General features: G+C 38.3%; 1 protein-coding gene across 2 annotated transcripts in view; it reads right to left on the bottom strand.

Annotated features, from left to right (window-relative positions):
- LOC128666072 (protein phosphatase 1 regulatory subunit 32) overlaps positions 1–26814 on the bottom strand; it is a 140325-nt gene that overhangs the window by 69339 nt on the left and 44172 nt on the right. For both annotated transcript variants that reach the window (XM_053720454.1, XM_053720455.1), the window contains 2 exons: positions 11977–12105; positions 2672–2735 (listed from right to left, as the gene is read on the bottom strand). In XM_053720454.1, the coding sequence (XP_053576429.1) occupies positions 2672–2735; positions 11977–12105 (193 nt within the window). The remainder of the gene's footprint in view (positions 1–2671; positions 2736–11976; positions 12106–26814) is intronic.

Genomic DNA, 26814 nt, shown 5'->3' with positions numbered 1-26814 from the left:
CATCTTGGATGACGTCACTTAAAGGAACCTTCATTCGTCGGGTAGTCGTCGGCTGAAGAGGATGCTCCGTGTTAGATGTCTTGAAGATGGACCCGCTCCACGCCAGATGGATGAAGATAGAAGATGCCGTCTGGATGAAGACTTCTGCCGCCTGGAGGACCACTTCTGCCCGTCTCGAGGACCGCTTCTGCCCGTCTCGAGGACCGCTTCTGCCCAGCTTGGATGAAGACTTCTGCCCATCTGGAGGACCACTTCTGCCCAGCTTGGATGAAGACGTCTTCCGGTAAGTCGATCTTCAGGGGGTTAGTGTTAGGTTTTTTTAAGGGTGTATTGGGTGGGTTTTATTTTTAGGTTAGGGCTTTGGGCCTGCAAAAGAGCTAACTGCCCTTTTAAGGGCAATGCCCATCCAAATGCCCTTTTCAGGGCAATGGGGAGCTTAGGTTTTTTTAGTTAGTATTTTTTTGGGGGGTTGGTTGTGTGGGTGGTGGGTTTTACTGTTCGGGGGGTTGTATGTATTTTTTTTACAGGTAAAAGAGCTGATTACTTTGGGGCAATGCCCTGCAAAAGGCCCTTTTAAGGGCTATTGGTAGTTTAGTTTAGGCTAGGGGGGGTTTATTTTGGGGGGGCTTTTTTATTTTGATAGGGCTATTAGATTAGGTGTAATTAGTTTACATTTCTGTAATTTTTGTACTTTAGATAATTGTATATAATTTAGTTAATTGTATGTAATTTATTTAATTGTATTTAATTGTAGTGTAGTGTTAAGTGTAATTGTAACTTAGTTTAGGTTTTATTTTACAGGTACTTTTGTATTTATTTTAGTTAGGTAGTTATTACATAGTTAATAACTATGTAATAACTATTCTACCTAGTTAAAATAAATACAAACTTGCCTGTAAAATAAAAATAAACCCTAAGCTAGCTACAATGTAACTATTAGTTATATTGTAGCTAGCTTAGGGTTTATTTTACAGGTAAGCATTTAGTTTTAAATAGGAATATGATAGTAATTTTATTTATATTTATTTAAATTAGACTTAAGTTAGGGGGTGTTAGGGTTCGACTTAATAAAAATCGGGGTTAATAAATTTAATATAGTGGCGGCGGCGTTGGGGACAGCAGATTAGGGGTTAATAAGTGTTATGTAGGTGGCGGCGGTGTAGGGTGGCAGATTAGGGGTTAATAACATAATGTAGGTGGCGGTGGGCTCCGGGAGCGGCGGTTTAGGGGTTAATAACTTTATTTAGTTCCGGCAGGGTCCGGGAGCAGCGGGATAGGGGTTAAACTGTTTAGTATAGTGGCGGTGTTTAGTGACAGTATACCAATAAAGGTGGGAGAAAGCCGAAGAGCAGCGAGATCAATGACTGTTAGTTAACAACAGTCCGCTGCTCATCGCCCCGTAGTTGGTGCGTGGCTTTTTGACAGCTTTTTTGGTAACTTTGGAGAACGTATTCAGGTCCGCGGCAGCAATGTTAGGCGATCTTAGGCGAGCGTATTGGTGCCGGCGAATGCAAGTAAGTTGACGGGTTGATAAATAGGGGCCATAGACTTTATACACACATGTATGCACACATTTATATACACACATATATACACACACACACACATGTATGCACACATTTATATACACACACAAATACACACACACATGTACACACACATTTATATACACACATATATACACACACACACACGTATGCACACATTTATATACACACACACATGTACGCACACATTTATATACACACATATATACACACACATATACACACACAAATACACACATGTGCACACACATTTATATACACACACACATATATATACACACACAAATACACACACATTTATATACACACATATATACACACATATATACACACAAATACACACACACATTTATATACACACATATATACACACACAAATACACACACACACACAAATTTATATACACACATATATACACACAAATACACACACACACATTTATATACACACATATATACACACACAAATACACACACACACATTTATATACACACATATATACACACATATATACACACACACACATTTATATACACACATATATACACACACAAATACACACACACACATTTACATACACACATATATACACACACAAATATACACACATTTATATACACACATATATACACACACACACACACATGTACACACACATTTATATACACACATACATACACACAAATACACACACATTTATATACACACATATATACACACAAATACACACACACATGTACACACACACATGTACACACACATTTATATACACACATATATACACACACATATACACACACAAATATACACACACATGTACACACACATATATACACACACATATATACACACAATCACTCACTAATTTAGCATTTGTGGAAAAAACTGCCAGACAACTGCTCCTATTTCTTTTGTGCTTCTTCTGTCTGTGAATGCGCATGTGTATTTGTGCAGTGTATATGACCATACAGAGGTCCATCTAGAACCCTCTGAAAATGCTGAACCAGCCTTCTGTGCTCCCAGGGATGGCATCTGTCCCTCACCTCAGATGACAATAATAAAGTAGCACTATCTCTCACTAAAGGTCAGTTTATGATTTGTATTATTTGTCCTGGGCTCTCACCTTCTTGCTGCTGCTTGTGTCCTGTGAATCTGCCTCTGTATTCTGTAGACATAAACGCTGGTCCCTGCAATATAAACGCAAAGTCACAGGGAGCAAAAATAATCTTTCATTTGTTAGAGACAAAGAGTTTGGTATCCCATAAAGAATACATTGTCTATGGCCCACCTGTACCTTTATAGCGCTAACATCCAATACACCATAACACTTCTAAAACAAATCTGCATTCCAAAAATGATTCTTATTTTAGAAAAAATGTGCATTGCTTGTAGAAAAGATGTTCTTGTACTGAAGAAAATAGCCATTTCTGTTTTCATGTGGGGGCTGTCATTATCCACCAATAAAGCTCTGGTGCTCTTTATATACCAGCCAGTCAGGTCTCATTGCATAGACATAACATAGTAACAAAGTAGATGAGGTTGAAAAAAGACTGACGTCCATCGAGTTCAACCTATACAAATCTAAAAAAAAGAAGCTCCAGTTGAGCTTAAATTAATCCCACCCATTTAATACAAGCAATCATATCCATACATTTTGTTTCTAGACAGAAATGTATCCAAACAATTTTTAAATGTGTCTATGGTATTGGCATTCACTACCTCCTTTGGTAATGAGTTCCACAATTTTATTGCTCTTACAGTGAAAAAACGTTTCCGTTGCAGGAGATTAAATCTCCTTTCCTCCAACCTTAAATTGTGACCTCTTGTCACAATCAATTTTCTTGGAATAAACAGAGCTCCTGCCATCTCTGTATATGGGCCTTGAATATATTTATATAAAATAATCATGTCACCTCTCAAGCACCTTTTCTTTCATGTAATTAGCAAGAGTCCATGAGCTAGTGACGTATGGGATATACATTCCTACCAGGAGGGGCAAAGTTTCCCAAACCTTAAAATGCCTATAAATACACCCCTCACCACACCCACAATTCAGTTTTACAAACTTTGCCTCCGATGGAGGTGGTGAAGTAAGTTTGTGCTAGATTCTACGTTGATATGCGCTCCGCAGCAAGTTGGAGCCCGGTTTTCCTCTCAGCGTGCAGTGAATGTCAGAGGGATGTGAGGAGAGTATTGCCTATTTGAATGCAGTGATCTCCTTCTACGGAGTCTATTTCATAGGTTCTCTGTTATCGGTCGTAGAGATTCATCTCTTACCTCCCTTTTCAGATCGACGATATACTCTTATATATACCATTACCTCTGCTGATTCTCGTTTCAGTACTGGTTTGGCTTTCTACAAACATGTAGATGAGTGTCCTGGGGTAAGTAAATCTTATTTTCTGTGACACTCTAAGCTATGGTTGGGCACTTTGTTTATAAAGTTCTAAATATATGTATTCAAACATTTATTTGCCTTGACTCAGAATGTTCAACTTTCCTTATTTTTCAGACAGTCAGTTTCATATTTGGGATAATGCATTTGAATTAATCATTTTTTCTTACCTTCAATTTGACTCTTTTTTTCCTGTGGGCTGTTAGGCTCGCGGGGGCTGAAAATGCTTCATTTTATTGCGTCATTCTTGGCGCTGACTTTTTTGGCGCAAAAATTCTTTTCCGTTTCCGGCGTCATACGTGTCGCCGGAAGTTGCGTCATTTTTTGACGTTATTTTGCGCCAAAAATGTCGGCGTTCCGGATGTGGCGTCATTTTTGGCGCCAAAAGCATTTAGGCGCCAAATAATGTGGGCGTCTTATTTGGCGCTAAAAAATAAGGGCGTCGCTTTTGTCTCCACATTATTTAAGTCTTATTTTTTCATTGCTTCTGGTTGCTAGAAGCTTGTTCTTTGGCATTTTTTCCCATTCCTGAAACTGTCATTTAAGGAATTTGATCAATTTTGCTTTATATGTTGTTTTTTCTCTTACATATTGCAAGATGTCTCACGTTGCATCTGAGTCAGAAGATACTACAGGAAAATCGCTGTCTAGTGCTGGAGCTACCAAGCTAAGTGTATCTGCTATAATTTTTGGTATCTGTTTCTCCAGCTGTTGTTTGTATTGCATGTCATGACAAACTTATTAATGCAGATAAAATTTCCTTTAGTACTGTTACATTACCTGTTGCTGTTCCGTCAACATCTAATTTTCAGAGTGTTCCTGATAAACATAAGAGATTTTATTTTTTAAATCCATTAAGAAGGCTATGTCTGTTATTTCTCCTTCTAGTTTACATAAAAGTCTTTTAAAACTTCTCTTTTTTCAGATGAATTTTTAAATGAACATCATCATTCTGATACTGATAATGGTTCTTCTGGTTCAGAGGTTTCTGTCTCAGAGGTTGATGCTGATAAATCTTTTATTTGTTCAAGATGGAATTTATTCGTTCTTTATTTAAAGAAGTATTAATTGCATTAGAAATAGAGGATTCTGGTCCTCTTGATACTAAATCTAAACGTTTAAATAAGGTTTTTAAATCTCCTGTAGTTATTCCAGAAGTGTTTAATCTCCCTGATGCTATTTCTGAAGTAATTTCCAGGGAATGGAATAATTTGGGTAATTCTTTTACTCCTTCTAAACGTTTAAGCAATTATATCCTGTGCCATCTGACAGATTAGAGTTTTTTTGGGACAAAATCCCTAAGGTTATGGGGCTGTCTCTACTCCTGCTAAATGTGCTACTATTCCTACGGCAGATAGTAATTCATTTAAGGATCCTTTAGATAGGAAAATTGAATCCTTTCTAAGAAAAGCTTACTTATGTTCAGGTAATCTTCTTAGACCTGCTATATTTTTAGAGGATGTTGCTGCAGCTTCAACTTTTTGGTTAGAAGCTTTAGCGCAACAAGTAACAGATCATAATTTTATAGCATTATTATTATTCTATAACATGCTAATAATTTTATTGGTGATACCATCTTTTGATATCATTAGAGTTAATGTCAGGTATATGTCTCTAGCTATTTTAGCTAGAAAAGCTTTATGGATTAAACTTGGAATGCTGATATGTCTTCTAAGTCAACTTTGCTTTCCCTTTCTTTCCAGGATAATAAATTATTATCTCAACTGTTTCTGGAAGGAAGGGAACTTTTTTACCAAAGGATTAAAAATCTAAGGTAAATTTAGGTCTAATAATAATTTTCGTTCCTTTCCTCACAATAAGGAACAAAAGCCTGATCCTTCATCCTCAGGAGCGGTATCAGTTTGGAAACTATTTCCAGTTTGAAATATATCCAAGCCTTATAGAAAACCTATAGCCAGCTCCTAAGTACCCATGAAGGTGCGGACCTTATTCCAGCTCAGCTGGTATGGGGCAGATTACGTTTTCTTCAAAGAAATTTTGATCAATTCCGTTCTCAATTTCTGGTTTCAGAACATTGTTTCAGAAAGGTACAGAATTGGCTTCAGTTAAGGCCTCCTGCTAAGAGATTTTTTTCTTTCCCGTGTCCCAGTTAACACAGCAAAGGCTCAGCATTTCTGAAATGTGTTTCAGATCTAGAGTTGGCTGGAGTAATTATGCCAGTTCCAGTTCTGGAACAGGGGCTGGGGTTTTATTTTATCTCTTCATTGTACCAAAGAAGGTCAATTCCTTCAGACCAGTTCCGGATCTATCAATATTGAATCGTTATGTAAGGATACCAACATTCAAGATGGTTACTGTAGGACTGTCCTGCCTTTTGTTTAGCAAGGGCATTATATGTCTACAATAGATTTACAGGATGTGTATCTGCATATTCCGATTCATCCAGATCACTTTTAGTGTCTGAGATTCTCTTTTTAGACAAGCATTACCAGTTTTGTGGCTCTACCGTTTGGCCTAGCCTCAGTTCCAAGAATTTTTTTCAAAGGTTCTCGGTGCCCTTCTTTCTGTAATCAGAGAACAGGGTTTTGGTATTTCCTTATTGGACGATATCTGGGTACTTGCTCAGTCTTCTCATTTTCGAAGAATCTCATACGAATCGACTTGTGTTGTTTCTTCAAGTTCATGGTTGGAGGATCAATTTACCAATCAGTTCATTGATTCCTCAGACAAGGGTAACCTTTTTAGGTTTCTAGAATAGATTCAGTGTCTATGACTCTGTCCTTGTCAGACAAGAGAAGTTTAACATTGATATCAGATTGTCAAAACCTTCAGTCATAATCATTCCCTTTGGTAGCCTTATGCATGGAAATTTTAGGTCTTAGGACTGCCGCATCAGATGCGATCTCCTTTGCTCGTTTTCACATGCGACCTCTTCAGCTCTGTATGCTGAACCAATGGTGCAGGGATTACTCAAAGATATCTCAATTAATATCTTTAAACCGATTATACGACACTCTCTGACATGGTGGACAGATCACCATCGTTTAGTTCAGGGGGCTTCTTTGTTCTTCCGACCTGGACTATAATCTCAACAGATACAAGTCTTACAGGTTGGGGAGCTGTGTGGGGGTATCTGACGGCACAAGGGGTTTGGGAATCTCAGGAGGTGAGATTTCCAATCAATATTTTGGAACTCCGTGCAATTTTCAGAGCTCTTCAGTCTTGGCCTCTTCTGAAGAGAGAGTTGTTCATTTGTTTTCAGATAGACAATGTCACAACTGTGGCATACATCAATCATCAAGGAGGGACTCACAGTCCTCTGGCTATGAAAGAAGTATCTCGAATTTTGGTTTGGGCGGAATCCAGCTCCTGTCTAATCTCTGCGGTTCATTTCCCAGGTATGGACAATTGGAAAGCGGATTATCTCAGTCGCCAAACGTTGCAACTGGGCGAATGGTCTTCACCCAGAGGTATTTCCTCAGATTGTTCAAATGTGGGAACTCCCAGAAATAGATCTGATGGCTTTTCATCTAAACAAGAAACTTCCCTGGTATCTGTCCGGATCCCGGGATCCTCGGGCGGAGGCAGTGGATGCATTATCTCTTCCTTACAAGTGTCATCCTGCCTATATCTTTCCGCCTCTAGTTCTTCTTCCAAGGGTATTCTCCAATATTCTAAAGGAATGCTCGTTTGTCCTGCTGGTAGCTCCAGCATGGCCTCACAGGTTTTGGTATGCGGATCTTGTCCGGATGGCCTCTTGCCAGCTGTGGACTCTTCCGTTAAGACCAGTCTTTCTGTCTCAAGGTTCTTTTTTCCATCAGGATCTCAAAACCTTAATTTTAAGGTGTGGAGTTTGAACGCTTGATTCTTGGTCAAAGAGGTTTCTCTGACTCTGTGATTGATACTATGTGACAGGCTCGTAAATCGGTATCTAGAGAGATATATTATAGAGTCTGGAAGACTTATATTTCTTCAGGATGGTTTAGATAAAGGTTTGTCCGCAAGTTTCTTGAAAGACAAATCTCTGCTCTTTCTGTTCTTTTTCACAGAAGGATTGCTAATCTTCCTGATATTCATTGTTTTGTACAACCTTTGGTTCGTATAAAACTTGTCATTAAGTCAATTTCTCCTCCTTGGAGTTTGAATTTGGTTCTGGGGGCTCTTCAAGCTCCTCCTTTTGAACCCATGCATTCTTTGGTCGTTATATTACTTTCTTGGAAAGTTTTGTTTCTTTTGGCCATCTCTTCTGCCAGAAGAGTCTCTGAATTATCTACTCTTTTTTGTGAGTCTCCTTTTCTGATTTTGCATCAGGATAAGGCGGTGCTGCGAACTTCTTTTGAATTTTTTACCTAAGGTTGTGAATTCTAACAACATTAGTAGAGAAATTGTGGTTCCTTCATTATGTCCTAATCCTATGAATTCTAAGGAGAAGTCATTGCATTCTTTGGATGCTGTTAGAGCTTTGTAATATTATGTTGAAGCTACTAAGTCTTTCCGAAAGACTTCTAGTCTATTTGTCATCTTTTCCGGTTCTAGAAAAGACCAGAAAGCTTCTGCCATTTCTTTGGCATCTTGGTTGAAATCTTTATTCCATCATGCCTATGTTGAGTCGGGTAACACTCCGCCTCAAAGGATTACAGCTCATTCTACTAGGTTAGTTTCTACTTCCTGGGCGTTTAAGAATGAAGCTTCGGTTGATCAGATTTGCAAAACAGCAACTTGGTCCTCTTTGCATACTTTTACTAAATTCTACCATTTTGATGTGTTTTCTTCTTCTGAAGCAGTTTTTGGTAGAAACGTACTTCAGGCAGTGGTTTCAGTTTGAATCTTTTGCTTATGTTTTTTCATTAAAATTTTATTCTGGGTGTGGATTATTTTCAGCAGGAATTGGCTGTCTTTATTTTATCCCTCCCTCTCTAGTGACTCTTGTGTGGAAAGATCCACATCTTGGGTAATCATTATCCCATACGTCACTAGCTCATGGACTCTTGCTAATTACATGAAAGAAAACATAATTTATGTAAGAACTTACCTGATAAATTCATTTCTTTCATATTAGCAAGAGTCCATGAGGCCCGCCCTTTTTTTGTGGTGGTTTTGATTTTTTTGTATAAAGCACAATTATTCCAATTCCTTATTTTATATGCTTTCGCACTTTTTTCTTATCACCCCACTTCTTGGCTATTCGTTAAACTGAATTGTGGGTGTGGTGAGGGGTGTATTTATAGGCATTTTAAGGTTTGGGAAACTTTGCCCCTCCTGGTAGGAATGTATATCCCATACGTCACTAGCTCATGGACTCTTGCTAATATGAAAGAAATGAATTTATCAGGTAAGTTCTTACATAAATTATGTTTTTCTAGGGAAAACAGACCCAGTTTGGCTAGCCTCTCCTCATATCTTAAATTCTTCATTTCCCTTATTAGCTTTGTGGCCCTTCTCTGAACTTTTTCTAGTTCTGCAATATCTTTTTTTGTGATCGGCCCCCAGAACTGCACTCCATACTCAAAGTGAGGTCTTACCAGGGATTTATTTAGTGACAGAATGATGCTTTCCTCCCTTGAATCAATGTCTCTTTTAATACATGCTAGTATCTTATTAGCCTTTGAAGCCGCTGCCCGGCATTGTGCATCCATCTTTAGCTTTTTATCTATTACTACTCCTAAATCCCTTTCCTCCTCTGTTTGGCTAATTCTTGTCCCATTTAAATAATACATTGCCGGCTTATTTTTACTTCCAAAATGTAGAACCTAGCATTTTCCCGTATTAAATCTCATTTTCCATTTACCTGTCCATACTTCTAATTGTTGCAGGTCCCTTTGTAACGAAAGTTCATCCTGCTCTGACCTAATGACCTTATTTAACTTAGTATCATCTGCAAAAATAGAGATGTCACTATTTAAGCCTTGCTCTAAGTCATTATTAAAATGATTCAAAAGAACAGGGCCCAGTACTGGTCCCTGGGGGACTCCACTGATTACCTTTGTCCAATCTGAGTATGATCCATTCACTACTACTCGTTGCTCCCTATCTTTATCCAGTTATTTATCCATGAGCTAACATTTAGCTAATCCCAGTCCCTTAATTTTGTGCATTAATCTGTCATGTAGCACTGAATCAAACGCCTTTGCAAAGTCTAAGTATATCACATCAACTGATTCCCCTTTATCTATATTTTTACTTACTTCCTCATAGAATCTAATTAGATTAGTTTGACAAATTATGATAGTTTTAAAAATCAAAATAAACCACTTGAACTTCAATACTTTTGCCATGTTTAAATGGTGCACATTTGATAGTTTTACAGTTTGATACCCGTTTACAATAAAATTAAATTTTCATGATTCGGATAGAGCAAGCAATTTTTAACCCCTTAAGGACCAGGCGTTTCAGACAAAAACTTCCCCAAAAGATCAGAGCATTTTTGCCCTCACTACATTTAAATAGAAATAGAGCCTTTTTTACATTTACCTTTCAAAACTATATTTTTTTTAGTAGACAATCCAAAGTATTCATCTAAGCCCATTTTGGTATATTTCATGCCACCATTTCACCACCAAATTCGATCAAATAAAAAAAATTGTTAACTTTTTCACAAACTTTAGGTTTCTCACTGAAATTATTTACAAACAGCTTGTGCAATCATGGCACAAATGGTTGTAAATGCTTCTCTTGGATCCCATTTGTTCAGAAATAGCAGACATATATGGCTTTGGCATTGCTTTTTGGTAATTAGAAGGCCGCTAAATGTCGCTGCACACCACACTGTATTATGCCCAGCAGTGAAGGGGTTAATTAGGTAGTTTGTAGGGTTCATTTTAGCTTTAGTATAGAGATCAGCTTCCCACCTGACACATCCCACCCCCTGATCCCTCCCTGAACCCTCTCAAACAGCTCTCTTCCCTCCCCCACCCCACAATATTTTTTATATATTTTCTGCAGGGTAGTATCCCCCTTACCTCCCAACCTCCCTGATCCCCCACAAACAGTTCTCTAACCCTCCCCCCTCTACCTATTTGCCGCCATCTTAGGTACTGGCAGCTGTCTGCCAGTACCCAGTTTGCTGCAAATTAGGCCAAAAAAAAAAGTAAAATATCAATTTTTTCTGTAGTGTAGCTGCCCCCCCCCCCTCAATACCATACCCCCTCCTAGATCCCTTTCTGTCAACGGACATAGGATCCCCCTCATTGCCCCTCCTTCCCCCTTAATGACGCAGCTTATTATTATTTTTTTCACTTCCCTGTAGCGTGGTGTAGCAGTCCCACCTGCTCCGCTCTCCTCCCGCCCCCTACAGCGATGGGCTGCACACCTGCCTTCCCACCCAACAACGATCGGCACCACCGCTGTCCGATGCAGAGAGGGCCACAGAGTGGCCCTCTCTACATCGGTAATTCTGCAAATCTATTTCTGCAGTGCCCCACTCGTGGGGCATTCAGAAATAGTGTGAGAGAGAAGCCCAGGACTGCAGCGACGTACAGGGTTCTGGCATAAGGGCATAATGACCAGCGTCATACAGGGTACGGCACTGGTCGTTAAGGGGTTAAACAACTTTCCAAATTACTTCTATTATTACATTTGCTTAATTTTCTTAGTATCCTTTGTTAAAGAGTAAACCTAGAAGCATATGTGTGTAGTCAGCAATCAGCAGCTATCTCCCAGTACTGCATTGCTGCTCCTGAACCTACCTAGGTAACAAAGGATATCAAGAGAACGTAGTAAATTTGATAATAGAACTAAATTGAAAACTTTTTAAAAATTGTGTGCTTTGTCTGAATTATAAAATAAATATTTTTATTTCACGTCCCTTTAAAAGTTTATAGGCCACTACACCGCAAAAGTTTCCATGGGGATAATGTCACATGCTTTGTGAAAGCTTCAGCATTATTCTGTCCAGGTGGGAGCTTGCTGCAAACAAAACTATGCCTGAATTAAAGGGGTTAATAGGGGTTAAGACAGGAACCGTTTTGCAGGTAAGCTTTGGCTGCATTATATATTTAGAAACTTAAATAGTTCATACTGTTTTATGTCCCTTTAAGAACTGTTAATGATTTGCTGGTCTTTATAGAACTTACATGTTGAAAATTTTCACTTTCTGACGACCCCTTCCCTGATGTCATTGAAAGGAACGGTTTGTGCTTAGGGATGATCCCGGGGATGGAACTTGCACCATGACCCCTTGTGTCAAAGCAAACAGATTTAACCTGTAACAAGAAATTGAAACACTCTAATCCGACTGGACAACACAGATAAGAATCATAATCTTTGCACATTCTTATTCTATATCACCCACCTACTGCTTAGCAGCTTCCCAAAATATTTTATTATTCTTTTATAATATAATTTACATTCTTTTACATTCTAGCAATGGCACACTAGTATATATATTGTGTACTTTGTTATAATTGTTTTAAGCGAGTTGAATCCATCTCAGTGAACTGATATTTTGGGTACTAATGGGAGGTTATCGATATCTATGAAAATGCATAACGTATAAATATACTGATTACAGCTACAGTGTTTCTTTTTCACTATGAACTATTTAACATCCAATATAAATTAGTTCTGAACTTTCAGTATGACTGATATATAAAATGATCATTCTATTGATCTGGTTAAATATGATTTCTGTGATTTATCCAAGGTTCTATTTCTCAACTTTTAAAATACAGGATGGTATTTAGTTTGGTATAATAGGGGATCACAATGTTTATCTGTGTATTTTATGTTAGTTTTGCAAATTTTCATATTTGTTGATTAAATATTAATTTTGGTATGTATATTATGTTTTTAGATTGTCTTGAAAAAGGCTAGATTTATAGCCGAAACGTCGACTAACACATTATGATGAATTGTATGAAATAAAGATGTTTTTCTACTGTCAAGTCCTGTGAGTGCCCTTTCTTTTGGAGTTATATATAATATATATATATATATATATATATATATATATATATATATATATATATATATATATATATAAATAACTCAAAAATATACAAGTAGTAAGTGTGTAAGATAATGATAACTATTTGGCAAGATGAAAGTTCCAAAAAAACACTAGTGTGCCATGAAGGTGACTTCTGGATATTTTTTTATATATCAGTGTAGTTTGTAAAGCTTTATGTATCTGACAGTTCCCAGAAATGAAGAAGAGGAAATCCTTTTGGGGTTGAATACTTAATAAGATATAATGTCCAGAAAGTCACCATAACAGGTATAAAGAAGTAAGACAGTACTTATCTCCGCTTCCAAGTAGGTGCAAGGGGTAACAGGTAGTAAGTAGTGTCCAACCTTATGAGACCTATTTCAACGACTGGTCCGTGTGTATAGCAGCTGCGGACAACCTCCGCCGGCGTTCCTAGGCAGGCGATCGAACCCTCCAGTCCCGTCAGTAGGAAATGGGCACAAAATGCTCACACGCCGTCTTCGGTGAATGTTCCACCCACTCTGACGTCAGAGGCAGAGTGCTGGAAGTAAGTGCCTGGTGATGAGGTCAGTTGGAGAAGGAAGTAAAGTGCACCCTCAGTCTGTGGCAGAGCTTAAGTCTGCGGTCAGCTGTAAGCGGTATCCCATCCGCTGTATAAGATGAAAGATATCCCAGAAGAGGAGTAGCAAAAAACCGGAGACAGGAAATTTTAAATTCTTGTGTTTATTCAGCAATGTTGCCAAGTATCAGGTAGATAGACAAACTGACACCTGACGCGTTTCGCGCATGCGCACATGCACTTCATATAACACACACACACAGCCATATTTATATACACACATACATACACACACATATATATATATATACATTTAAACACATACATATAGCGCACACACAGCCATATTTATATACACACATACATACACACACACATCCATATATATATATATATATATATATATACTTCACTTTACAGCCTTTCGCTAATACAGCGCTTTGTAGAGCTGAAGTTCAACCTCCAAGGATTTTGAAACAGTGCTGTAATCATCATGAGATTGCGAGAAAAGTGACTGGCAGCATTTTGCTATGCTTAGTTCACTCTGTTTACAGCATTACAGTGCAATCTGTGTCTCAGTGTTATAGTCTGGCAATATGTACTAATGTACTTGTCACTATTTTACAGGTACCATATTTATTGAATACTAATTGAATACTGTGCTGTGCTAGTGTTAAACTAAACGTAGCACTATTTCACCCCTAATATATGGTAGTTCAAACATGTTTTCAAGTTTTAAAACACACTGGCAAGTGAAAAGAAAGCTAAAACTGCCTTGTTTCACTTTAAGGCAGTTTTCACTTTACAGCGGGGCTCCGGTCCCTAACCCACTGTATGAGCGGGGTATACCTGTATGTCTATATAAACACATACATATAGCGCACACACACAGCCATATTTATATACATGTACACACATACATGCACACACTATATATATATATACAGAAAAAACAGTTCACAAGTGCTATAGTTAGTTCTCCTATAAGACTTCAAATAGCCTGCAACCAGATGAGGAGTAAAGCAAACAAGCTGATTGTATATGGTGCACAGTCAAAGCAAATAGCTCTCAAGCGATAGATAGATAGCAGGCAACATGGAGGCAGCAGCATACAGGAAGCACGAACAATATAAACAGATTTGACCATCTACTCACTCTTTCCGGGCAATATTCATCTACCCTGGATATAGTGGTCCTGTTCCTTTGGTTCAATCGCCGGTCCTTCCTCTTAGCGGACAGCTTAACCTTTCCTGTATGTGTCTCTACCCTCCACTCCGCAGCAGCGGAAATGCCGACAGACGCTATCACCTGACTTCCGGGTGCACCACAAATCAGATCCCCTCTCTCCGTCCTGGCAAAGTGACGTCACCAGACGCTCCGGTAAAGGAATGGAGCTCCCCAAACTCCGGATTATATTGAATAAAGATGAAAAGTACTCCAGGCGTCCATGTTAAGGTAAAATACAAAACTTTATTTTCAGCAGATTATCATCAGAGTTAAAAGACCCTGAGCAGCAGAGCCTCTGGTTAAAAACAATTCAGCAAAACACAGCCTGACATGTTTCGGCCAGCCTGGCCGTAATCATAGACATATCCCCCTTCTCAGAGGGTGTGCTTTTTAAAGGGCAATACTCCGCCCCTTAAGCAATTAATAAAAAACACTGTAATTGAATTTAACTAATAATTGCAATGCCTATCACTATCATTTTATGTATGGTACAACACTAGTAAAACTGTTCCCAATGTTAACAAATCAAAGATGAACATTAATTAAATAATTAAACCACAATATGAAAAAACATTTCTTCATCAGTAATTCACTAGTTTGATAAACAAATAATCAATTAACTAAAAAGCAGGAGCGTAATTAATAAAGAAGTGATGGTATACTTTATAGTGAAACATTAAGGTGCTGCTGATTCTTTAGTAGACACCTCTCTGCTATTCATACTATATATCTTATGTTAATTACAATGTCTAATGCTAGAATGAACATCTGTACTTAGTTATATAATAAGGAGGTATGCTCACAATATTACAATAAGATACTATTCATAATTGGATAAAAACATCACCCAATATCCTTGCTATATGTCATATAGTGTTGCAATACCTAGTTCAGAAGCTAGCACATTATACATATTCCAATCTTCCCTCTACCATAAATATCTAGATATAAAGACATATATATAAGCATTTAATCAATTTATAAATACTTATTTCCAAATTTGCTTTGCACCAGTCTTAATTAAAAGATATCAACCTATAGTATCAAACTTAGTCCCTGCTATGGATAATAATTATGAAGTGAATCATTATTAAGTGAATCATTCCCAGTAATTAATCACGTCAAATTGTGAATTGAATCCATACGGGACCAATGTTTTTACTTTGTGGATCCAATAAATTTCCTGTCTTTCAAGTATTTTTTGTTTGCTGCCACCTCTTCGTGGCTTGCAAATTGCTTCAATCGCATTCCATTTAAACATATCAACATTTTTCCCGTGTGTTTCAATAAAGTGTCTGGAAAGTGCCGAACAATGGATGTCATTTGAGATATATCCTAAATGCTCCTTAATCCTAGTGCGTATGTCCGGGTGGTTAACCCAACATACTGTAATCTATGTTGAGTACATTCAACCAGATAGATAACAAATGTTGAAGAACATTTTACACATCCCCTAGTGGTAAATGATTCATTTGTTACATATGATTCAAAACCATTCCCTTGCTTTAGGTATTTACATGGTTTACAAAGGGATTTACCACATTTGTAGGTCCCCACAGTATTTAACCACAAACTCCGTGGACCTTGGTCTGGGAGCATGCTTGGTGAAAGCATATTGCCAATTGTCAAATTTTTAGAATATATGAATTCACAACCTTTATCCACAATGTGCTTCAAGGTATCATCCCCATATAAAATGGGCATATATTTTTTAACTATGTTGCAAACTTCAGAAAATTGATTTTGAGTATTTGGTGATAAATTTTAGACCCTTACGTTCGGGTCTCCACTTAGCTTTACCAAGCATTTGCCCCCTGTCCAGAGTAGCAACCTCCTTAGACACCTTGTCAACCATATTCCTACTGTATCCTCTCTCCACAAAACGTGACACTAAATCTTTAGATTCTCTTTCAAAATCTTGATCTAGACTACAGTTTCTTCGTGCCCTCAGGAACTGCCCCTTCACTATACCTTTGTACACATGTGGTGGGTGGTTACTCTGTGCATGTAGGAGGCAATTAACCGCAATTGGTTGACGGTGTAGTGTGGCATTGACCTTTCCAGTTGAACCATCAAATCTCAACAGAAGATCCAAAAAGACGATCTCAGATACATGGCAATTATGGGTAAATTCAATGCCCATATCATTTGTATTGAGGAATTGTACAAAGTTTTCTATAGATATTTCATCTCCATGCCAAATGAACAAGAGATCGTCTATGAACCTCCTATAAAAAAAGATCTTCCCTATGAAGGGGTTATCATCCGCAAAGACGTGGAACAGCTCCCACCAACCCATAAATAGGTTGGCATATGAGGGCGCAAACTTGGCCCCCATGGCTGTTCCACGCCTTTGCAGAAAGAAAACCCCCTCAAACATAAAGTAATTGTGGCTTAGAAGAAATTCAACCACTCTCAGAAGAAAGCCCTTGTAAGCCTCACTCAAATCTGTTTCAGTATCCAAGAAGAATTTAATGGCTTCAAGCCCCTTGCTATGAGGAATCGCTGAATACAGGGAGACCACGTCTATAGTCAACCATCTTTGATTAGGCAAATGGTCAACCGTCTCCATTAGCCTCAATACATGTGTTGTATCTCTGATGTAGCTGGGTAACTTCCTAACAAGGGGCTGTAAATAAGAGTCAAGCCACTCTGACATAGGCTCTAATAAAGAGCCTATCCCTGCCACAATCGGGCGACCCTTGACATTTTCCAGACCTTTATGTATTTTTGGAAGATGGTGGAAAATAGGCAAAACAGGATCTTTAACATTAAGTATGGTAGCTGTTTTTCTGTCTAAAATGCCTATTTCCACACCATCATCCACTAATAACATAAGTTCCCTCTGGAACCTAGCAGTGGGATTGAAGGAAAGTTCCACATAGACATTGCAGTCACCCAGTTGTCGTTGTGCTTCCAATACATATGAACTTCTGTCCATAACAATGACGCTGCCACCTTTATCAGAATTTTTAATGACCAGCGAGCTGTTTGACTGCAATGACCTTAAGGCTTCCCTTTCTTTGTATTTAAGGTTGGATCCAATATGGGTACTATTCTCTGAGAGTACAGTAAGATCCTCCAATACACGTTTATGGAATAATTCCAACTGTTTACCCCTTGATTGAATGGGATAAAAATTGCTTAAGGGGCGGAGTATTGTCCTTTAAAAAGCACACCCTCTGAGAAGGGGGATATGTCTATGATTACGGCCAGGCTGGCCGAAACATGTCAGGCTGTGTTTTGCTGAATTGTTTTTAACCAGAGGCTCTGCTGCTCAGGGTCTTTTAACTCTGATGATAATCTGCTGAAAATAAAGTTTTGTATTTACCTTAACATGGATGCCTGGAGTACTTTTCATCTTTATTCAATATAATCCGGAGTTTGGGGAGCTCCATTCCTTTACCGGAGCGTCCGGTGACGTCACTTTCCCATGACGGAGAGAGGGGATCTGAATTGTGGTGCACCCGGAAGTCAGGTGATAGCGTCTGTCGGCATTTCCGCTACTGTGGAGTGGAGGGCTAGAGACACATACAGGAAAAAGGCTAAGCTGTCCGCTAAGAGGAAGGACCGGCGATTGAACCAAAGGAACAGGACCACTATATCCAGGGTAGATGAATATTGCCCGGAAAGAGTGAGTAGATGGTCAAATCTGTTTATATTGTTCGTGCTTCCTGTATGCTGCTGCCTCCATGTTGCCTGCTATGTATCTATCGCTTGAGAGCTATTTGCTTTGACTGTGCACCATATACAATCAGCTTGTTTGCTTTACTCCTCATCTGGTTGCAGGCTATTTGAAGCCTTATAGGAGAACTAACTATAGCACTTGTGAACTGTTTTTTCTGCCTTTTGATTACCCCATTTCGTGAGTGCTGTTTATTGGTTTTTCTTGCCTTCTCTGGGAGTATATATATTCTAATAAATATCATGATGTCATTGACTACAGCAGAGAACTCTGTCACTAATATGAGCAATGCAACTGAGAACTTTTTTTCACTATCTAAAGTGGATGAGTTAGATCTACAGGGCCTTGAACTGGAGGATTAATTCGGTTTAGATGGGCCAGATGTAAAACTTAGTGAACTTTTTTCACAAATTGAACGTTTAAGGTTAAAAGAACAAAGACTTAAACTTGATCCTTGGACTCTGAACAAATATATACTACTTAGAATGATCCCAAGAGGTTTACGTGTCTATAAATTCCCAACCTTTGAAACCTCAGACGAAACCTTCATTCAGGAGTGGAATGAGGTTTTGTCTGAATGCTCATTATGTTTAATGCAATTGCTTGTCAATTATAAAACTGTACAATTGGTGGTTGTGAGACAGGAAATAGAAGGTTTACAACAGGAGTTAAACAAATTTAGAGAGATAGATGGGTATGGGGTTCTGGACAAAACCCTACAAAATACTATTGAGACAAACAAAACAGAGATTATACATGTTAAACATACTAAATATATAAGGGATAGAAATGACTACCAGAGTAAGCAGGTTTTTATTTGGAGAAGGAAAAATAGAAAAAGAGTCAAGTCAAAATTTTTTAATAAACATAACCAGCAAGTGTCAGATAATTTGAATGAAAATGCTCAAATTAAAACCAGTAAAAGGAAATCTAAATCAAAGGGTAAACATAGAGTGACTTTTTCTGACACAGAGCCAGAATCTACTGATGAAGATGGCTCATTGTCAGCCTTCTCAAGCTCTTATGAAGAGAGTGGAGATTCAGACACAGGTATTAGTGAAGCCACAAGTAATGTGGCATCATCTGCAGCAGTTGATCAGGCTGCTGCCTGTGGAAATACAATTAACAATGAGAATCGGGCGGTACGATCTAAAACACAGGTAGACAAATCTAAGAATCCCATTAAGCCAATTTTGACAAATAAACAGTCATTGAATGGCGAGCAACATAGGGTTAAGGAGCAGGTTTTTCAGGTAGACACAGTGCAAACCAAAGGGGGAGGGGGGCAGAATACGCCCCTACCTCAGAGGGGGAGAGACAAATATTTGCTCAGGAAGACAAGTATCCTAAAACAATAAAACAAATGGATGTGATTAACATTTCTTCATATATTTTGAGCGAATTGGAAACAAGGGTGCTGAAATTTGGTTTAAACTTTAGTCCCACTAGGAATTTTGATCTCTTCCAGACCATCCTTGATGTAAACAAGTTTGTAAGACAGCTTACACTAAAAAAACACTATTCAGAATCAGCTGATCCTGTTGCAGACGTGGGAACCGGGGATGGTCTGGAGGAGATACATCTCCTAAATTTTGAGGATACGTGCAGTATGCTAACATTGAGGACACTAGACAGTACTGATACACTTGACACACCATATGAACGTGCCAAAAAACAGCTCACTAATACTAAATCCAATTTTTATCCCATTCAATCAAGGGGTAAACAGTTGGAATTATTCCATAAATGTGTATTGGAGGATCTTACTGTACTCTCAGAGAATAGTACCCATATTGGATCCAACCTTAAATACAAAGAAAGGGAAGCCTTAAGGTCATTGCAGTCAAACAGCTCGCTGGTCATTAAAAATTCTGATAAAGGTGGCAGCGTCATTGTTATGGACAGAAGTTCATATGTATTGGAAGCACAACGACAACGGGGTGACTGCAATGTCTATGTGGAACTTTCCTTCAATCCCACTGCTAGGTTCCAGAGGGAACTTATGTTATTAGTGGATGATGGTGTGGAAATAGGCATTTTAGACAGAAAAACAGCTACCATACTTAATGTTAAAGATCCTGTTTTGCCTATTTTCCACCATCTTCCAAAAATACATAAAGGTCTGTAAAATGTCAAGGGTCGCCCGATTGTGGCAGGGATAGGCTCTTTATTAGAGCCTATGTCAGAGTGGCTTGACTCTTATTTACAGCCCCTTGTTAGGAAGTTACCCAGCTACATCAGAGATACAACACATGTATTGAGGCTAATGGAGACGGTTGACCATTTGCCTAATCAAAGATGGTTGACTATAGACGTGGTCTCCCTGTATTCAGCGATTCCTCATAGCAAGGGGCTTGAAGCCATTAAATTCTTCTTGGATACTGAAAGAGATTTGAGTGAGGCTTACAAGGGCTTTCTTCTGAGAGTGGTTGAATTTCTACTAAGCTACAATTACTTTGTTTGAGGGGGTTTTCTTTCTGCAAAGGCGTGGAACAGCCATGGGGGCCAAGTTTGCGCCCTCATATGCCAACCTATTTATGGATTGGTGGGAGCTGTTCCACGTCTTTGCGGATGATAACCCCTTCATAGGGAAGATCTTTTTTTATAGGAGGTTCATAGACGATCTCTTGTTCATTTGGCAAGGAGATGAAATATCTATAGAAAACTTTGTACAATTCCTCAATACAAATGATATGAGCATTGAATTTACCCATAATTGCCATGTATCTGAGATCGTCTTTTTGAATCTTCTGTTGAGATTTGATGGTTCAACTGGAAAGGTCAATACCACACTACACCGTCAACCAATTGCGGGTAATTGCCTCCTACATGCACAGAATAACCACCCACCACATGTGTACAAAGGTATAGTGAAGGGGCAGTTCCTGAGGGCACGAAGAAACTGTAGTCTAGATCAAGATTTTGAAAGAGAATCTAAAGATTTAGTGTCACGTTTTGTTGAGAGAGGATACAGTAGGAATATGGTTGACAAGGTATCTAAGGAGGTTGCTACTCTGGACAGGGGGCAAATGCTTGGTAAAGCTAAGTGGAGACCCGAACGTAAGGGTCTAAAATTTATCACCAAATACTCAAATCAATTTTCTGAAGTTTGCAACATAGTTAAAAAATATATGCCCATTTTATATGGGGATGATACCTTGAAGCACATTGTGGATAAAGGTTGTGAATTCATATATTCTAAAAATTTGACAATTGGCAATATGCTTTCACCAAGCATGCTCCCAGACCAAGGTCCACGGAGTTCGTGGTTAAATACTGTGGGGACCTACAAATGTGGTAAATCCCTTTGTAAACCATGTAAATACCTAAAGCAAGGGAATGGTTTTGAATCATATGTAACAAATGAATCATTTACCACTAGGGGATGTGTAAAATGTTCTTAAACATTTGTTATCTATCTGGTTGAATGTACTCAACATAGATTACAGTATGTTGGGTTAACCACCCGGGACATACGCACTAGGATTAAGGAGCATTTAGGATATATCTCAAATGACATCCATTGTTCGGCACTTTCCAGACACTTTATTGAAACACACAGGAAAAATGTTGATATGTTTAAATGGAATGCGATTGAAGCAATTTGCAAGCCACGAAGAGGTGGCAGCAAACAAAAAATACTTGAAAGACAGGAAATTTATTGGATCCACAAACTAAAAACATTGGTCCCGTATGGATTCAATTCACAATTTGACGTGATTAATTACTGGGAATGATTCACTTATAATTATTATCCATAGCAGGGACCTAGTTTGATACTATAGGTTGATATCTTTTAATTAAGACTGGTGCAAAGCAAATTTGGAAATAAGTATTTATAAATTGATTAAATGCTTATATATATGTCTTTATATCTAGATATTTATGGTAGAGGGAAGATTGGAATATGTATAATGTGCTAGCTTCTGAACTAGGTATTGCAACACTATATGACATATAGCAAGGATATTGGGTGATGTTTTTATCCAATTATGAATAGTATCTTATTGTAATATTGTGAGCATACCTCCTTATTATATAACTAAGTACAGATGTTCATTCTAGCATTAGACATTGTAATTAACATAAGATATATAGTATGAATAGCAGAGAGGTGTCTACTAAAGAATCAGCAGCACCTTAATGTTTCACTATAAAGTATACCATCACTTCTTTATTAATTACGCTCCTGCTTTTTAGTTAATTGATTATTTGTTTATCAAACTAGTGAATTACTGATGAAGAAATGTTTTTTCATATTGTGGTTTAATTATTTAATTAATGTTCATCTTTGATTTGTTAACATTGGGAACAGTTTTACTAGTGTTGTACCATACATAAAATGATAGTGATAGGCATTGCAATTATTAGTTAAATTCAATTACAGTGTTTTTTATTAATTGCTTAAGGGGCGGAGTATTGCCCTTTAAAAAGCACACCCTCTGAGAAGGGGGATATGTCTATGATTACGGCCAGGCTGGCCGAAACATGTCAGGCTGTGTTTTGCTGAATTGTTTTTAACCAGAGGCTCTGCTGCTCAGGGTCTTTTAACTCTGATGATAATCTGCTGAAAATAAAGTTTTGTATTTTACCTTAACATGGACGCCTGGAGTACAGTACTTTTCATCTTTATTCAATATATATATATATAGTATATATGTCTATATAAACACATACATATAGCGCACACATGCAGCTACATATATACTGTATATATATATATATATATATATATATATATATATATATATACATATACAGTATATACATACAAAGAGAAGTGCACTCACAGGAACGAACAACTGGCTCAATACCATTGTTAGCTTGTTCTATGGCAATTTACCACCTGGGTGCAGCTTTTTAGCCCGGTAATGCTTTTCACAGAGTAGAACTTTCCTGTAGTATATGAGTCTGATTCTGCCTATTACGGTCAGTCCAGCGCCAAAATACCAGGTAACTCCTCTCTGAACATGGAACATAGCAACTACAGACGATCGTTTCGGCCTTCATTGGGCCTCGTCAGTGAGGTGTAGCCGTATTCCTCTACGCACACTAAGCAAGGAGTCCACGTCTGGTTTCCCCTTTTTCCCATAGGGAGACTAAATACACACAGAGAGAAATGCACTCACAGGAACGAACTGGCTCAATACCATTATTAGCCTGTTCTATGGCGATTTACTACCTGGGTGCAGCTTTTTAGCCCGGTCGTCTGGGGTTGCTGTGTTCCTTGTTCAGAGAGGAATTGCCTGGTATTTCGGCGCTGGACTGACCGTAATAGGCGGGATCAGACTGATATACTACAGGAAAGTTCTACTCTGTGAAAAGCATTACTGGGCTAAAAAGTTGCACCCAGGTGGTAAATTGCCATAGAACAGGCTAACAATGGTATTGAGCCTGTTGTTCGTTCCTGTGAGTGCACTTCTCCCTGTGTGTGTATATATATATATATAAATAAACACATACATATAACACACACATAACACATCCACACACCCTAAGCCATATCCTCAGGGATTAAAATGTTATAATAATAGGGTACAGGTTTAAATATACACGTATAAGAATTTTCCATAAATAATAACATAATATCCCAAAGGTCTAACTGCCTAATGTAGTTTAAAATATAAATGTAATCAGAGCAGACTAGCAGTGATTTAGCAAGTATAGACTAGGGAGTACAAGTCAGCACAACTAAAGGAATCTTACCTACCTGGAGGCTTTCTCCCTCAATTAAATATTAAATTATTTAAAGATGAGTCAATAGCGGTTTAGTGGATGTGACGTGACGGTTTAAATGTATCTGGGCTGTAGCAATATGCATGTCTAGCTTTGTCTACTGCAATTCATCGTGCAACAACCTCAGTAATCAGTAAGATAGCTCAGTATAGCCATCCTGTGAGAGACAGGAAATACAGCTAAAAGGGCCTTATAATCATAAATCATCTGCTTAAATGCATGCACGTTAACATCGCTAGACTGAGGCTTTTGCGTGCATTGGGTAGCGCGTGTATTACAAGTAAAAAGTTTTCACACGAGCGCTAAGACATGCAAAATGCAGAACTTTGAATATTGCAACCGCGTTACCATATTCCCCATAGACTTTAATGGAGCGGGAAAAGTGAGAAAAAGTAAACGAACACCCTTATTCCTGCACAAAACCTATTGCGTTTTCTCAAGTGTGCTAACCCGACATGAAACATTAATATTTTATATTCCAATGTTCTTCACATAGCAGCATATGTTCTATTTATTCATAAATACAGGTATACTTAAAGGGACAGTCTAGTATTAATTAAACCTTCATTATTCAGATAGGACTTTTAATTTTAATCAACTTTCCAATTTACTTTTATCATCAAATTTGCTTGTTTCTCTTGGTATTCTTAGTTTAAACTAAACCTTGGTAGGCTCATATGCTAATTTCTAAGCCTTTTTAAATCTCTTTTCAACACAAAGAGACAGAAAGTACATGTGGGCCATATAGATAACACTGTGTTCAGGCACAGGGGGTTATTTAAGATTTAGCACAAAACAATGCTAAATTTAAGACAATAGATAATAAACAGTCACAGTCATGTGATCAGGGGGCTGGAAGAAGGTTCCTAGATACAAGGTAATCACAGAGGTAAAAAGTGTATTAATATAACTGTGTTGGTTATGCAAAACTGGGGAATGGGTAATAAAGGGATTATCTATCTTTTAAAACAATAACAATTCTATGGTAGACTGTCCCTTTAATTATATTGTGCTTCACAGATATTGCTCTTTTTACTAATTGAAGGTTTGTGACAACCATGTGTCGAGCAAGTCTATCTGTACCATTTTCTCAACATATATATATATACACATAGATACAGTAAACACCTAAATACATATGAATACACATCAATGTTCCCTCTAAAAAAATGTTACTGCTGCGCAGACTTTCGACTTCCCTGAGCAGAGTTTTTTCATGTGACGTAACAGCTGGGCGGCACTTAAAGGGACTAGTAAATACAGTAGATTTGCATAATCAACAAATCCATGATAAAAAGACAATGCAATAGCACTTAGTCTGAACTTCAAATGAGTAGATTTATTTGGACAAAGTTCAAAGTTATGTATATTTCCAGTCCCCCTGTATCATGTGACAACCATCAGCCAATCACAAATGCATATACTTATATTCTGTGAATTCTTGCACATGCTCAGTAGGAGCTGGTGACTCAAAAAGTGTAAATATAAAAAGACTGTGCACATTTTGTTAATTGAAGTAAATTGGAAAGTTGTTTAAAATTGCTGCTCTATCTGAATCATGAAAGTTTAATTTTGACTTGAGTGTCCCTTTAATTAGTTATAAAAAAATGAATAAAAATTGCTACAAGAATATACAACTAATGCTTCTTCTTTTAACCTGTGAAGTAAGGGAAAGAAACATAAACAGTGCTTCTGTACGCTCTCTAAAGCAAACTGGGCATGAAAATGCAACAAGATTTACAAAATATAACTTTTACATTCAAGAATAAATATCATACAAGATCTATGATAAGTGGTTAACCTACTGTAAAACCTCTTGGGTTACAGAAATGAGAGCTGCAGGCCTCTCTGGCAGTTTTGGGGTTAATTTATATATGAAGATTCCCAAGCTGGCCAAATGCCCCCTTTACACACAAGGGGAGGGAACTATGGTGTAGTGGGAACCCTGTAATGGCACAGAAGGTGACAGATAGTAGAGCAGCCATAGGATCTGGCAAGTGACAGGATGGCAGCCCCACAGGATCTGACCTGGGATCAGTACCTCTAGCTTGCTCCTTCTTGGTCACACTTTGTGCACCGAGCAGTGTCAGGTTATAGTCCCCTCATCCCACCCTCAATGTGGTGCTATTTGAGGTGAGTGTAGAGGCTGCCTTGCAATATGTTAGTGCTGTGTGCTCAAAACAGGTGACAGTCGCTCCCTCCCAATTATTAATTGCTATGCCAGCCCCCCACCGGTCCGCAACAACGCTGGTAATTACTATTTGCAGGCCTCGTGTCACGTTACCTCCAGCTCTTCTCCCTCCTGATCACTTATTCTGCAGAGTTACTTACATTGCATAGCCCCCACCCTCCCAGCGATGCTATTGGAGCAGAGCAGCCAGCTTGTAATATGTGAGCGCTTTGCGCTCAAGCAGGTCGCTCACTTACAGCTGCTAACTGCCACTATATACCTAGGGAGGTTTTTTAAGGGGGTGCTGATTGTAAATGCCCCCTTTGATGCACGGCCTTAATTGACATGTGCGCGGGGCCTCCCAAATTAATGCGTTGCCATGCTCATTAGAGGGGGCATATCAAAAAAGTATATATTTTTTTAATTAAGGTATGTACATTGTTTTGTTTTTTAAACATAATGCTTTTGCACACTTAATAGACCACAGTATAGTGTAAATATAACTTGTATGGGCACTGGGAAACAAAAAAAAATAGTGTGGTTTCGAACCGAACCCGCAATATCTCTAAGGTTAGCAGAACAAAAACTGGCACTCTCTTGTCTTTTT

This window comes from Bombina bombina, chromosome 7 (genome assembly GCF_027579735.1).
Source record: "Bombina bombina isolate aBomBom1 chromosome 7, aBomBom1.pri, whole genome shotgun sequence".
NCBI lineage: Eukaryota > Metazoa > Chordata > Amphibia > Anura > Bombinatoridae > Bombina > Bombina bombina.
The sequence above is the reverse complement of the archived record's forward strand: the minus strand, read 5'-3'. Positions and strand labels throughout refer to the sequence as shown.